Below are 14,839 nucleotides of genomic sequence, written 5' to 3' on the forward strand. Positions count from 1 at the left end.
GAGTTAAGTACTAAGGAGAAAAAAAATAGATCAAATGGAATATAAATAGAAAGGTAGGTAAAAATGTGAGATGGACCATCCAGGGAAGACCAAACTAAGAAGGTATCTTTGAATAAAGGTTAAAAAGAAAAGGGCACCTGGCCATCGGCATATTGTGAGATAATAGAAAATATAAGCATTGGTCTCTGTCCCCAGTTCCTGGCACAGAGCCCCTAAACTCTTGTAATTTCCTAAGTGATAAGAACCTTAGGAACATATTTCATTCTAATGAGGCTACTGTGAATGGCTCCTGGGCAGGAGCTGGTCACCACAAAGACCAACCTATGCTTAGAAGCTTGGGATTTTCAGCTCTCTGCCCTTCTCTAGAGACGGGAGTGGGACTGGAAATGAAATTAATAATTGATCATGCCTGTGTGAAGAAGCCTCCATAGAATCTCAACAAGTTCATGGTTTGGAGAGTTTCCAGGTGGGAGAACACATCCACACTGGAGGGAGGGTGGTGCACCCCAACTCCACTGGGACAGAAGCTTGTGTGCTCAGAACCCTCCCAGACTCTATCCTATGCATTTTTTCATCTGGCTGTTCATGGGTATCCTGTATCTTTCCCTATAACAAACTGGTAAACATAAGTGTTTCCTGGAGTTCTCTGAGCCACTCTAGCAAATTACTGGAACCTGAGGAAGGGTTCATTGGAACCTCTGACCTATAGCTGGTCAGTCAGAAGCACAGATGATAAAGTGAGCTTGCGTGCAACTGGCATCTGAAGTGGGGGGTGGGGGATGGTAGTCTTATGGAACTCAGCCCTTAACCTGTGAGTTCTGATGCTATGTGTAGATAGACAGTGTCAGAATTGAGTTAAGTTACAGGATACCTTGCTGGTTAAAGGTAGGATATCTTGCTGGTGTTGGGACTTGCTTGTTGTTATAGGGAAAACCCTACAAACATTCAGTGACCAAAAGTAAAGTGTCCCACGTAAAAATAAAGGAGACACACAGGGAAGAAACACACGTGGGGAAGAGCTGGGATTTTCCCTACATAGGGAGTTTCTTCTTTATAGGTATTTGGGAGAAGAACCTCTGGGTAGAGGAAACAAGACACTGAGGTCTAAGGACCTCAGTCAGAACATGATGCCTACATTTTAGAATAGCAGAAGCCTTTGCCATCAGGGCAGAGGAAAGAAAGGGAAAGCAGCAGATGACTCAGAGAGGTTAAAGACAGCCATATCACATGGGACCCTGTAGGTCAAAGTTACAACATTAGTTTTTACTTTGAACGAGATAGAAAATTAGTGGACAGTTTGGGGCAAAAAGAAGTGATTTTTTTTTTCTGACAAAGATTTACATAGGATCACTGCAAGATACGAGACACTGAGCACATTTAACCTGCTGAGAACTTGGGTTTTGGTCTTGGTGAAAGGTGTTTATCTCCAAAAGAATATAGTTTGAAGAGTCAAGAACAAGTACAAGAATATACCAAATGTTTTGTGGATTTACCTGTAAAATAAGGAAAATGATACAAGTGCAAGAAAATATGGATGAATTATTTTATTTGTTTATTTTTTGGATGAAATACCTTATAACCTGGGTAAAGGCTTTCTCACTATGGATCATAATCCAGATACAATTTAAAAACAATAGATCAATTTGACTACATTAGATAATGTTTACAAGGCAGAAAAGCCACTAACACATGATATTTGCACACCTGTGCGAAGGGACAAAACAGAAAGCTGGATAATGTCTAGGGTTGGCAAGAATACAGAGGCAAAATATCCCTGATTCACTGTTGCTAGAAGTATAGAATGATGCAGAGGATACGATCTGGTATTATTCTATTGAATAACACACATACTCTATAACCCAGTAATTCTGCTCCTAGGTAAATTTCTCAAAGAAATTATTTTATAATTCCATATAGTAAATATACAAGGACATTCATGATAACATTGTAATGGCAAAGAGTTTAAAACAATCTAGGTTATGTCTCTTGAGGCAAGGGAAACAAAAGCAAAAATAAATGATTGTAACTTCATCAAAATGAAAAGCTTCTGCACAGCAAAGGAACCAATCAACAAAACTAAAAGGCAACTGACAGAATAGGAGAAGATATTTGCAAATGATATATCTGATAAAGGATTAGTATCCAACATGTATAAAGAACTTACAAAACTCAGCACCCCAAAAAATGAATAATCTAGTTAAACAATGGACAGAAGACACGAATAGACAATTTTCCAAAGAAGACATATAGATGGCCAACAGATACATGGTAAGATGCTCAACATCACTCATCATCAGGGAAATCCAAATCAAGACTACAATGAGATATCACCTCACACCACTCAGAATGGCTAAAATTAACAACACAGGACACAATAGGTGCTGGCAAGAATGCAGAGAAAGGGAAACACTCTTACACTGTTGGTGGGAATGCAAACTGGTGTAGTCACTCTGGATGGAAGACAGTATGGAGGTTCCTCAAAAAGTTAAAAATAGAACTACCTTACAACCTAGCAATTGCATTACTAGGTATTTACCCAAACGATACAAAAACACTGATCCGGAGGGATACATGCACCCCAGTGTTTACAGCAACACTATCAACAATAGCCAAATTAGGGAAAGAGCCCAAGTGTCCATTGATTGAAGAATGGATAAGAAGATGTGGTATATATAGAGAATGGAGTACTACCCAACCATAAAAAGAATGAAATCTTGTCATTTGCAATGACATGGATGGAGCTACAGAGCATTATGCTAAGTGAAATAGTTTATTTTTGCTTTTGTTTCCCTTGCCTCAAGAGACATAACCTAGATTGTTTTAAACTCTTTGCTATTACAATGCTATCATTCATGTCCTTGTATATTTACTATATGGAATTATAAAATAATTACATATATAATATATAATATTATAATATATATAATTATATATAACATATGATATAATTATATATACAATTTTTATATAATATAAATTATTATTATAAATTATTATTTATAATTTAGGCTTAGGTTATGATCTCACAGTTTGTGGGATTGAGCCCTGATAATTTTAATTTTTAAAAATTTAAAAAAATAAAATTATTCAAACATTAAAAGAAAGAGGAAAAGCTAAAATGAAATCCAAAGGGAACAAATAAATTTACCTGTATAACATAACCATACTGAAGTCAGTGGAGATGATGTGTGATAATTAATCTAAGTAACTTTTGAACAGAGCAATGTTATTTTTATGCTCCCAGGCTAAAAAAAAAAAAAAACACAAAAGTCTTAAAAACTAGTAGGTTTGCTTTCCACCATGGTATTGGATTACAATTCCAAAACTTTCTGTGTATTCTAGGATTGAGCAAATAAGTTAATACATGGTGGATATGAGTACTTAGGTATCTTGCTGTTGAAGAAAGGAAGTACAAATATGGAAAAAGTAAACATTAAAATGACATCTATGGTACTGGGTTTGAATTTGAAGAACTGATATGAATTCATGACTTAGATATAAAAATAGATTGGAATAGATTTAAATACATACAGGAATATATGGATGGAATATATGTATGTATATACATACATATATTTCCTACACTGCCTTCTGAAAGGGTATAGATGCAATGATATTCCAATAGCAGTGAACATACTTAGCAACCAGATCTTGGTTTTCAAATACTGTACTCTGCTCAAAAGAACCAACATTCTTACAAGAAATGGTAGATTTCAATGTTGTGTCTGGAAAAATACAAGTTGAGACTGGAACAACTTGTTTGGACAACCTAGAAGAAATGCATAAATTCTGAGAAACATATAACCCACCAGGACTGAATCTGAACAGACCAATTACTAGTGAAAAAATGGAATCAGTAATCACAAACCTCCCCACAAACAAAAGTCCATACTAGATGGCTTCACTGGTGAATACTGCTAAACATTTAAAGAAGAATTAATATCAATCATTTTCAAAGTCTTTCAAAGAAATAAAAGAGAAGGGAATACTTTCAAACTCATTTTATAAGGCCAGCATTACCCTCAGACCAAAACTAGACAAAGACACTACAAGAAAAGAACACTGCAGAACATTACATCATCAACATAGATGTAAAAATCCTCAACAAAGTATTGGTAAATTGAATTCAACAATACATTGAAAGGATCATACACCACGATTAAGAGGGATTTGTCCTAAGGATGCCAGGATGGTTCAACATCCATAAATTGATCAATGTGATACACCATATGAACAAAATAGAGGGTAAAAATCATACGATTTTTATAGATGCAGAAAAAAAATGCATAGATGCAGAAAAAACATTGTCAAAATCCAACATTTGACAGAAATTCATGATAAAAACTCAACACACAGGGTACAGAGAAATGTTCCTCAACATAACAAAGGCCATATATGACAAGCCCACAGCTAACATCATACTCAGTGGTGAAAAGCTGAAAGCTTTACCTTTAAGATCAAGAACAAAACAAGAAGGCCCACTCTTGTCATTTTATTCAAGATGGTACTGGAAGGCCTAGCCAGAGTAATTAGTAAAGAAAAACAGGTAAAAACCATCCAAATCAGAAAGGAGGAAGTAAAATTATCTCCATTTGCAGATGACATGATATTATATATAGAAAACCCTAAAGGGGCACGTGAGTGGCTCAGTCAGTTAAGCATCTGACTTTGGCTCAGGTCATGATGTCGCAGTTCATGAGTTTGAGCCTTGTGTTGGGCTCTGTGCTGACAGCTCAGAGCCTGGAGCCTATTTCAGATTCTGTGTCTCTTTCAGTCTCTCTGTCCCTCCCCCACTCACACTCTGTCTCTCTCTGTCTCTCTCAAAAATAAACATTAAAAAATTTTTTACATAAAAGAAAACCCTAAAAACTCCATAAAAAATTGTTTGAACTATTCAAACAATTTGAATTCAGTAAGTTGCAGGATTCAAAATCAATATACAAAAATCTGTCGCATTTCTATACACTAACAACAAACTATCAGAAAGAGAAATTAAGAAAACAATCCCATTTACAACTGCATCAAAAAGAATAAAATGCCTAGGAATACAGTTAATCAGGGAGGTGAAAGATCTCCACACTGAAAACTATAAGACATTGATGAAAGAAATTGAAGATGACACTAATAAATGAAAAGATATTCCATACTCATGAATTGGAAGAATTAATATTATTATAAAGGCCATGCTACTCAAAGAGATTTTTGGGTCCAATGCAATTCCTATCAAAATTCCAATGGCACTTTTCACATAAACAGGGAAAACATTCCTAGAATTTGTAAGGAACCCCAAAGACCCCGAATAACCAAAGCAGTCTTGAGGAAAAAAATGAAGCTGGAGGCATCACACTTCCTGATCTCAAACTACATTACAAAGCCATAAAAATCAAAACTGTATGGCATTTGCATGAAATCAGGCACATAGTTCAATGGAATAGTTTAGAGTACTTAGAAATATGCTCAAACATATGTGGTTAATTGATTTATGACAAGAGAGCCAAAAATATACAATTGAAAAGCATAATGTCTTCAGTAAATAGTGTTGATAAAACTGGACAGCCACACACAAAAGAATGAAACTGGACCACTCTCTTACACCATACACAAAAATCCACTCAAAATGGATTAAAGACTTGAACATAAGACCTGAAACCATAAAACTCCTAAAAGAAAACATAGAGGGTAGACTCCTTGACATTGGTCTTAGCAATGACTTTTTAATTTGACACCCAAAGCAAGGGCAACATAAGAAAAAATAAATGTGACTACATCAGACTAAAAGGCTTCTGCACAGCCACCATGAGAAGATACTCAACATCAATAAATGCAAATCAAAACCACAATGAGCTATCACCTCATACCTGTTAGAATCGCCATCATGAAAAACAGAAGAGGTAAGGGTTGGTGAGGGTGTGGAGAAAAGGGAACCCTCAGGCACTTTTAGTGGGAATATGAATTGTTGCAGCAACTATGGAAACCAGTACAGTAGTTCCTCAAAAAATTACAAATAGAACTATCATATGATCCAGCAATTCCATTTGTGAGTATATATCCAAAGGGGAAAAGAAATCACTGTCTTAATGAGATAGATGAACAGATAAAGAAAATGTGAGATACACACACACACACACACACACACACACACACACACACATAGTGGAATATTATTTAGCCATAAAAAAGAATAAAATCTTGGATAGACTTTGAGGGCATTATGCTAAGTGAAATAAGTTACACAGAGAAAGACAAATACTATATGACCTAACCTATATGTGAAATCTAAAAAAAATTGACCTTGTAGAAATAGAGAACAGATTGGTGATTGCCAGATGTGACACAGGTGGGGAGTGGGGAAAGTGCGTGAAGGTGGTCAAAAGGCACAAACTTCCTGTTAGGTGATAAATAAATTCTGGGGATGTAATGTACAGCATAGTGACTAGTTAACAATACTGTATTGTGCATTTATTTTAAATGAATAGATCTTAAAAGTTCTTAATATAAGAAGAAAAATTGTAACTATGATAGTTAACTAAGCTTACTGTGGTAATCATTATCAAATTGTTATGTTGTATACCTTAACTAGTATGTCAATTATATCTTAATAAAACTGGAGAACAAAATGGAAAGAATAAAAATATCAGTTACCACTGTAAAAAAAAAAATGTTAATCTCGTCCCAAAACACCCTTACCAAAAGACTCAGAATAATGTTTGACTATATATCTGAGCATCCTACAGCCCAGACAAGTTGACACATAAAATTAACCATCACACTATCCAATAGGATACTGTGGAAATAACATAGTGTGACTTCTGAGAACAGATTATAAAAGACATTGTGGCATCTGCCCTTCTCTCTTTTTCTGGGAGAAGCCAACTGCCATGTCACAAGGAGACTCAAATAGTCCTACGGTGAGGTCCACATGTTGGGACTATGAGGCCTGCAGCCATGAGTGAGCCCTCTTAGACCTGGATCCTCCAGGGCAAGTCCAGCCTTCAGGTAACCAATTTTGGCTGATGTTTGGACTATAGCCTCAAGACAAGCCTGAGCCAGAACTGCCTCGCTAAGCTGTTCTTGGATTCCTGACACACAGAAACTGTGTGAGATACTAAATTCTTATCCTTGCTTTAAACCAGTGAGCATAGGGTAATCTGTTACTGTGCAATAGCTAACCAACATAAAAATCATTCTACAAAAATACTTGCTGTGTACTCTTCAAAAACATCAAGGTCATGAGAGACACAAAAAGGGCCGAGGATCTTTTGCAGATAAATGAGGGGAAATAAAAGACATAACCCGCTAATGTAATGTGTGAACCTTGAATGATTCTGGACCGGAAAAACGAAAGGGTGAGAGAGAGAGATTGCAATAATAAAGATTACTGAGATGAGTGGAGAAATTTGAGTATAGCCTGTTGCTTAGATATTTCAATGTTTATTTCCTGTTTTTGTGCATTTACTTAGTTATGCAAGAGAATGTCCTTGTTTTTAGGAAAAACGCACACCAAGTATTTATAGCAGGGGGTATCATACCTTCACCTTACTTCAGTTCCAAAGTAACAATTCTATAATTATAGAATCATATGTATGTATGTGTGCACACATCTAGATCGATCTCCATATAATTACACCTATATGTCATCTAACTGTCTATAGAAGGAATAATAAAGAAAATAATAGTGCCATGTTAACAGCGGATAATCTGGGTGACGGGTATATGGGAATTCGTTGTACTGTTCTCAAAACTCTCTGTAGAAATTGCTTCAAAATAAAAAGGGCCAAAGAGCAGAGGGGACTGCTGTTTGTAAATTTCCTTTCTAAGTAAACTATTTCTTTAAACAGAGGATTTGAAACATTAATAGCTTTTGAAAATATTTTAGTGGAGTCAAACCAGAATTTTGGGATAGGATGGGATGGGATGGGATGGGATGGGATGGGATGGGATGGAGCATTGTAGATTAGCAAGGGTGAGTCCTAGTTTGTGAAACGTGTTTCATTTCTCCAGAAAAGACGAAGTGGACGCATCGTTGCACGGTAGAAAAGGTTGGAAAGCCACAACGCTGAGGGCTAGAGCCTGAGCCAAAGACCGGGTCACAGTTGCTCCGCCCCTCTGCCCCCCTGACCCCGTCGCCCCCTCAGGCGGACGCCTCGCAGCCCCGGCCACCCTAACAGGCGCCTGCGTCCCGCCCCAGGCAGCCTGCAGGTGTGCGCACAAAGCTAGCACGTGGTGCCAGGCTCTATTTAAGGGCCCCCCCTCCCTCCCTTGTCGCCGTCTGTTGCTTCAGCCGCGTTTTTTCGGAGCTGCCGGAGGCTCGAGCGTCTCGGAACGCATCCCGCCGCTGGGGCTGCCGCCGGGGCATGGGCGCTGCGGGCCTGTTCTGCGTCGTCTTGGCACTCTTCGCGCCGGGGGTCCTCGGTGAGCTGGGAGGGGGAGCACGGAGGTAGGGACACGTCTGGGGCAGGGACGCCTCTGTGCGGCGATGCAAAACGGAGTAAGGGAGAAGGTGGGGTCAGGGCCGGACGCTTGACTGCCTCCCGCTCGCTCTGGGGGACCCCTAGGATCTCCTGGTCCTGAATGTGCTCACTGGCTCCTCCCGGGGCTGGGATCACTCGCTTTGCGCTGTCTGGGCTCCCGGGCCCCGGGGACTCCTCTGATGCTCCTCGCACTCGCCCGAGGTCTGCAAGCGCTCCTAACGCTGGCCACGTAACCAAACCCTACGGGGCCGGGTGTGCGAAGACCTCCCGCTGCGGGCTTGGTTCTCCCATCATCTGCACTTTGATGCGATGCTGGTAAAGAGATCCTAAATGACAAACACCTAGAGCTATTGGAGGAAACTTGGTATGTGAATTAAAACTACAGCTTTCGTGTTATTTACCTTCTGCAATGGCAAGGGCCCCAGAAGGTCTCCTTCCACGTTGATGCTAACTCCCCCCACCCGCGATTGGCTTCATTTTAGAGAAGCACAGCAGTTTGTTAAGACTAGAATCTCTTGGCTACAACGTGGGTCTAACTTTGTAATTGTCTCCAGGGTAGAGTGAAATCTTAGTTAAAAGTTTACTATCTGCACATCCAATAACTGGGTGACTTTTGGCAAGTCTTTTAGCTCCCTGACCCTCAGTTTCCTCATCTGTGAAATGAAGCTAGTGCGGTAAGCTGCCCTACCACCTTACAGCGCTGCCCTGAGTGTGAGATGAAATTAGGCAAATGAAGGTCAGGCGTTACTTGTTACTACTAAATACCAGTCCTGAGATTACTGTATAGATCTGGTTTTATAGAGCCAGCATCTATGCATAATCCGCAACCCCCCCTCCCCCGCCTTGCTAAGGCATCCTGCATACAATCAATGGTTTTGTTACAGCTTACTTTGCTTCCTGACATTCTGCTTTCTCCAGGCCCTCAGTTGGACATTTCCCCCAGACCAACATCTTCATCTCTCTTTCCTACGCATGAACTCCCTTTGAACAAGTGCGCGTTCACAACTTTCTCTAACACCTCTGCATGGCACGGTTCCAGACCTGACTTCTCACTGACGCTCTGTTCCTATTACTAAATTTTGCAGAGGATATTATCCATTGAAAATCAGGTTCTACACTGGCCCTGCCAGTTCAGCGCCCCTTCCAAGTATGCCCGAGAGTCCCCCCCCTCCCCCGCCCGCCCCCCACCCTCAGCCCAGTACCAGCGTGCCACCGTCCCCTCTGGCCACTTAACTGCAGACTCATGAACGACCAGGCCTCCCTGTCTGCTTCCAGCTAATGTGCTTACCTTGTTTGTCTTTGCACCCACCCACCAATATTCTAATCCTGAGCATATGATTGATTACCTGTGTAACAATCTCCTCTCTTACCAGTCACTCTGATACCCGCCTTTAACTTACCAGTGGTGACCACCAACATTTTAACATATCTTATCTAGATCTATATCATATCTAGATCTAGATGTAGATATGTTTTTTTCATTACTCCACTCCGTTGCTCAAAAATGTAGGAGGGCTTCCCACTGCCTGTGGGATTAAAAAAAAAAAAATCAGGGGCGCCTGGGTGGCTCAGTCAGTTAAGCGTCCGACTTCGGCTCAGGTCACGATCTCACGGTCCGTGAGTTCGAGCCCCGCGTCGGGCTCTGGGCTGATGGCTCAGAGCCTGGAGCCTGCTTCTGATTCTGTGTCTCCCTCTCTCTCTGACCCTCCCCCGTTCATGCTCTGTCTCTCTCTGTCTCAAAAATAAATAAACGTTAAAAAAAAAAATTAAAAAAAAAAATCTAATGCCTCAGCCTTTCAAGCTTTTTGTCATTGGATCTCATCTAAACATGCCCCTCCTGACTCCCCATCGCTTCTGCTGTTCATCCTATTGCCTGACTGTCCCCTCCCCCCTGCCACCACCACCACGGTCCTTTGCTGGTGCTGTGCCCACACATCCCTTCTGACTTTCGCTTCTACTGTGTACGTCCCGCAGACCGTGCCTTACTTAGCTCATGGCCAGTTCTTGACCTTGAGCATTCTTAAGAAACTCTTGAGGTACCTTTTGCAAAATTTAGTGATTTTTCCAGTTTTGTTGAGAAATAATTGACATACATCACTGTATAAGTTTAAGGTATACCCCATGATGGCTTCCTTTACAGATACTGGGAAACGATTACCACCATAGGTTTAGTTAACATGCATCATCTCATTGAGATACAATAAAAGGGAAACAAAAAGTTCTCCTTGTGATGAGAATGCTTGGGATCTATTCTCTTAACTTTCCTATGCATCCTACAGCAGCATCCGCTAGAATCACCATGTTGAGCATTATCTCCTAGTACTTATTTACCTTATAACTAGAAGTTTGCACCTTTTGACCACCTTCTTACAATCTGCCCTCCCCCAATCCCGCTTCTGGTAGCCGCCAATCTGATCTCTTTCTCTACGAATATGGTGTGGTTCTTTGGATTTTGTTTGTTGTTTGTTTTTAGAGTCCACATATAAGTGAGATCATACAGGATTTGTCTTTCTCTGTCTAACTTACTTCACTTACATAATGACTTCAAGGTCCATCCATGGTTTCACAAGTGGTAGGATTCTGGCATTTTTAATGGCTGAATAATATTGTATTGTGTATATATATATCACAACTTCTTAATCTGTTCATCTATTGATGGACACTTAGGTGGTTTCCATGTCTTGGCTATTGTAAATAATGCTACAATGAACATGGGGGTGCAGATCTTTCTGAGTGTGTGTTTTCATTTCCTTTCGATATATTCCCAAAGGTGGAATTGCTGGATTATATGGTAGTTCCATTTTTAATTTTTTGAGGAATTGCAGTGCCTTTTAAAAATTCAGGTTCCTGGGTTCCGTCTCATTCTTCAGAGATTCATAGATTTGGGGTGTGGCCCAGGAAGCTGAGTTTAACAAGTACTCTGAAAGATTCTGAAGCAAGTGTCTATAGGGTGCACTGCTATGAGCGAAGTCATATGGGAAGTGAATTCCCTTCTTAGAGTGATTTCCCGCTTTTCTCCTTTTGTCTGTTTGCATAAACCGATTCTAATGTCCTGCTCTTAAATTTCACTCTTGCCTAGACTGACCACTTCATTTCATCCTACACTAAGAAAACAAAATCATTAAATAGGAATTCCCTTATGTGCCAGTCATCTGTCTCCATCTGAGCTCAGATTCTTTCCCCTGCTTAAAACCTGCCAAGGGCTTCCAATCACATTAGAACAAATCCATGCTCTTTAACCTTGACCGTAGATCTGTCTGTCTCTGAAATCCTCTGTTCTCCTCCCTCACTCCCTCTGTTCCAGCCACACTGGCCCTCTTTTTGTTCCTTGAACACAGTCACGTTTGTTTAGCTTTGGCACTAGGGGCTCCCTCCGTTGAAATGCTCATCCTACATATCATCCCTTGCCTGTCTCTTCGACATTCAGGTCTCTGCTCCACTGTCACCCTTCTCTGACTCTCATCGGAAGTAGTCTGTACCCCAGGTCACGCTCTATCACACAACCGTGTTCTATTTTCCACAGAGCACCTATCTCTCATCCTATGAAAACTTCTTATTTATTTTTTCACTGGCTTGTTTGTTCTCTCTTTGAAATACAAGTTCCATGAAAACAAGGTCTTTATCTGTCTTACTGCCTGATGAATCCCTCACACTAGCACATAACAAGGAGTTCAGTAAGAACGTTCTTTTTCCTCCTGTAACAATGGAAAAAGTATCCTTTCTCTTGACTGGAGTCCACTCCTCCTTCAGAATTACGGTGTGCAAGGACTTGACTTCTGCGTATACCCCATCTCGTATCACCTATTTGTATCTCCCTGTTGGATCATCCCCACCAGCGGTTAAACATGCTGGGACATTCTTGACTGAGGTCATCAGGAGACTTCTCATGGCCTAGTGAAACTCCATTTTCCCAGCCCTCTTCTCATCCTTCTCAGCAAAACTTCTCATGGACTACTTGCTCATTTCTCTTTATCTCCTTCACCCACTCCAGACAGGCTCCTTCTCCCACATTCTCCTGAAGCTACTCTCTCTAAGGTTACTACTGACCTTCATGCTGATGCATCCAATGGCCATTTTTTCTATCCTTCTCTGTCTCAGTCTTTCAGCAAAAGCTGACTCTTTCTTCTCTCTTGGAACGGTTTTCATTCTCCTCTTCCAAAACAGGGCACTCTTACCAAGTTTTTTTTTTCTGTACCTCTCTGGTTGCTCTGGGTCTGTTTTGCCCTATCGCTAAATATTATAGGGTTTGGGGGCTCAGCCCTGAGCCTCCTGTTTTTCTCCATTCCTTTTTCCTAAGAGACCTCATCCAGTCTCATGGCTTTAAATACTATTTATATGTTGATGGCTCATTTACTATCTGTAGTCTTGAACTCTCTCCTGAGTAGAAAGTTTGTATAGCCGACTTCCCTCCTGCGTCTCCATATGGGTTCCCAGTAAATGTGTTAAATATACCAAGACTAACATAAAACCAACTGCACACACTCCACAACACACACACACTGGTGCGTTCCCATCTTAGTTCATGGCCTTACCATCAACCAAGTAGCTCAAGTCACTACAAGTAGCCTGGAAGACATTACTGAATCCTGCCATTTCCTTACCCCCACATCTAATGCAACAAGAAGTTTTTGTTCTAAATTCTACTTATAAAATATATTCCAAACTTATCCTCACTTGCCAGGCTATTCTTTTTAAAAGGTAAATCGGGTCATGTGACTCTCCTGCTTGCACTCTCTGGTAGCTTCCACTTAGGAGAGCATCCAGACTTCTTACTATGGCCTAAGAAGCCTAATATGAACCCCCCCCCCCCCCCACCGCTGAACTTTCTAACTTGATCTCCTACCACTCTGTTGTGATCACTACATTAGAGCCACACTTGCCTTCCGTCTATCCCTAAAGTATAACAAATACATCCCTGCTCTTAGACCTCTGCCTAAAATGCTTTTACTCCATGCTTCACCTGACTGGCTCCTTCTCCGGTCACAACTCAAATGCCTCCTCTTCAAAGGCCTTCCTAAACCATCATAAGCTGATGGTCGAATGCCTCTCCATCCCCTCCTCCTTCTGGCACGTTACATTGTGACACATTGCCCCATTTATTTCCTTTACATACCGTTTATTTACTGGTAGTACCTGTCTGTCTGTCTCCCTCTATTAGAGTATGAGTTCGGTGAGCGTGGGAACCTTGTTTCTAATGTTCACTAGAGTGTCTCCTGTGTTTGGGACAGTACCTTGGTTAATATGCATAACTGCCATTCAAAAATGATCAGGGGCGCCTGGGTGGCTCAGTCAGTTAAGTGTCTGACTCTTGGTTTTGACTCAGAACATGATCTCACACTTCGTGAGTTCGAGCCCCACATTAGGCCCCAGGCTGTCAGCATGGATTCTCTCTCTCTCTCTCTCTCTGTCCCTCCCCAGCATGTACACAGCTGTGCGCGTTCTCTCGCTCAAAATAAAAAAGAAAACATTTAAAAAAAGGAAAAACAAAAACAAAAATGATGAGTCAGGAAACCCATTGTTAAAGCATTTGGTTATAATAATTCTCGTTCTCAATAATAATTTTTCCTATCTGCCTTCTGACCTAATTTTCCATTTTATTTTTATTATCTTATATATGTGTTCTTCATTCATTTCGAACGGATTTCTAAGCAATTCTAGGTAAGGCCCCTTGGACCCAAGCAAAGAGTTAAATGTATCCCTGCTCTCCAGGAACTGCTTGGCCTCTTTAGTTTTTAACACCTTTTGAAGAATGCATATGTCGGTGTCTTAACCACTATCCTCTGTTTTATTTATTTATTTATTTATTTATTTATTTTAACATTTTATTTATTTTTGAGACAGAGAGAGACAAAGCATGTACCGGGGAGGGTCAGAGAGAGAGGGAGACACAGAATCCGAAACAGGCTCTAGGCTCTGAGCGGTCAGCACAGAGCCCGATGCGGGGCTCGAACTCACGGACAGTGAGATCGTGACCTGAGCCGAAGTCGGACGCTTAACCGACTGAGCCACCCAGGCGCCCCAACTCTGTTTTAGATCCAGTCGCGATCTACTCTGATTTTTTTTTCCTCCTGATAATAGAAAGATGTAAAGAGGGCACAGTGACCCTGAAGAAAAGTCTTCTTAATGGCTCATGGACTAACCTTTTTTTTCTGAGATGGCAGAGACCATGATTGAGGGAAATTCTTTCCGTGACCTAGATTTTTGGCAATTCGTTACAAATAACTCTTGTCCCCCAAAAGAGACGGGGTCCTCGAGTCTTCTTAACGGGGATAAGGTTTTATCATTATTTCCCATCCAGAAAGTATGACCCTTCTCTCCTTTCGCCCCAGAAGATCATGTTATAAAGTATTCTGCTCTTCCTGCTTTTA

General features: G+C 40.7%; 1 protein-coding gene across 6 annotated transcripts in view; it reads left to right on the forward strand.

Annotated features, from left to right (window-relative positions):
* Nucleotides 1-8,175: 8,175 nt before the first annotated feature.
* The window catches only part of CR2 (complement C3d receptor 2), a 34,884-nt gene continuing 28,220 nt past the window's right edge, over nucleotides 8,176-14,839 (forward strand). The window contains exon 1 of one of the 6 annotated variants that reach the window (XM_027074549.2): nucleotides 8,176-8,412. In XM_027074549.2, the coding sequence (XP_026930350.2) occupies nucleotides 8,355-8,412 (58 nt within the window). In that variant the 5' untranslated portion in view covers nucleotides 8,176-8,354. The remainder of the gene's footprint in view (nucleotides 8,413-14,839) is intronic. The other 5 variants (XM_027074547.2, XM_015079979.3, XM_027074548.2 and 2 more) reach the window with 5 other exon arrangements.

Source organism: Acinonyx jubatus, chromosome E4, assembly GCF_027475565.1.
Source record: "Acinonyx jubatus isolate Ajub_Pintada_27869175 chromosome E4, VMU_Ajub_asm_v1.0, whole genome shotgun sequence".
Classification (NCBI taxonomy): Eukaryota; Metazoa; Chordata; class Mammalia; order Carnivora; family Felidae; genus Acinonyx; species Acinonyx jubatus.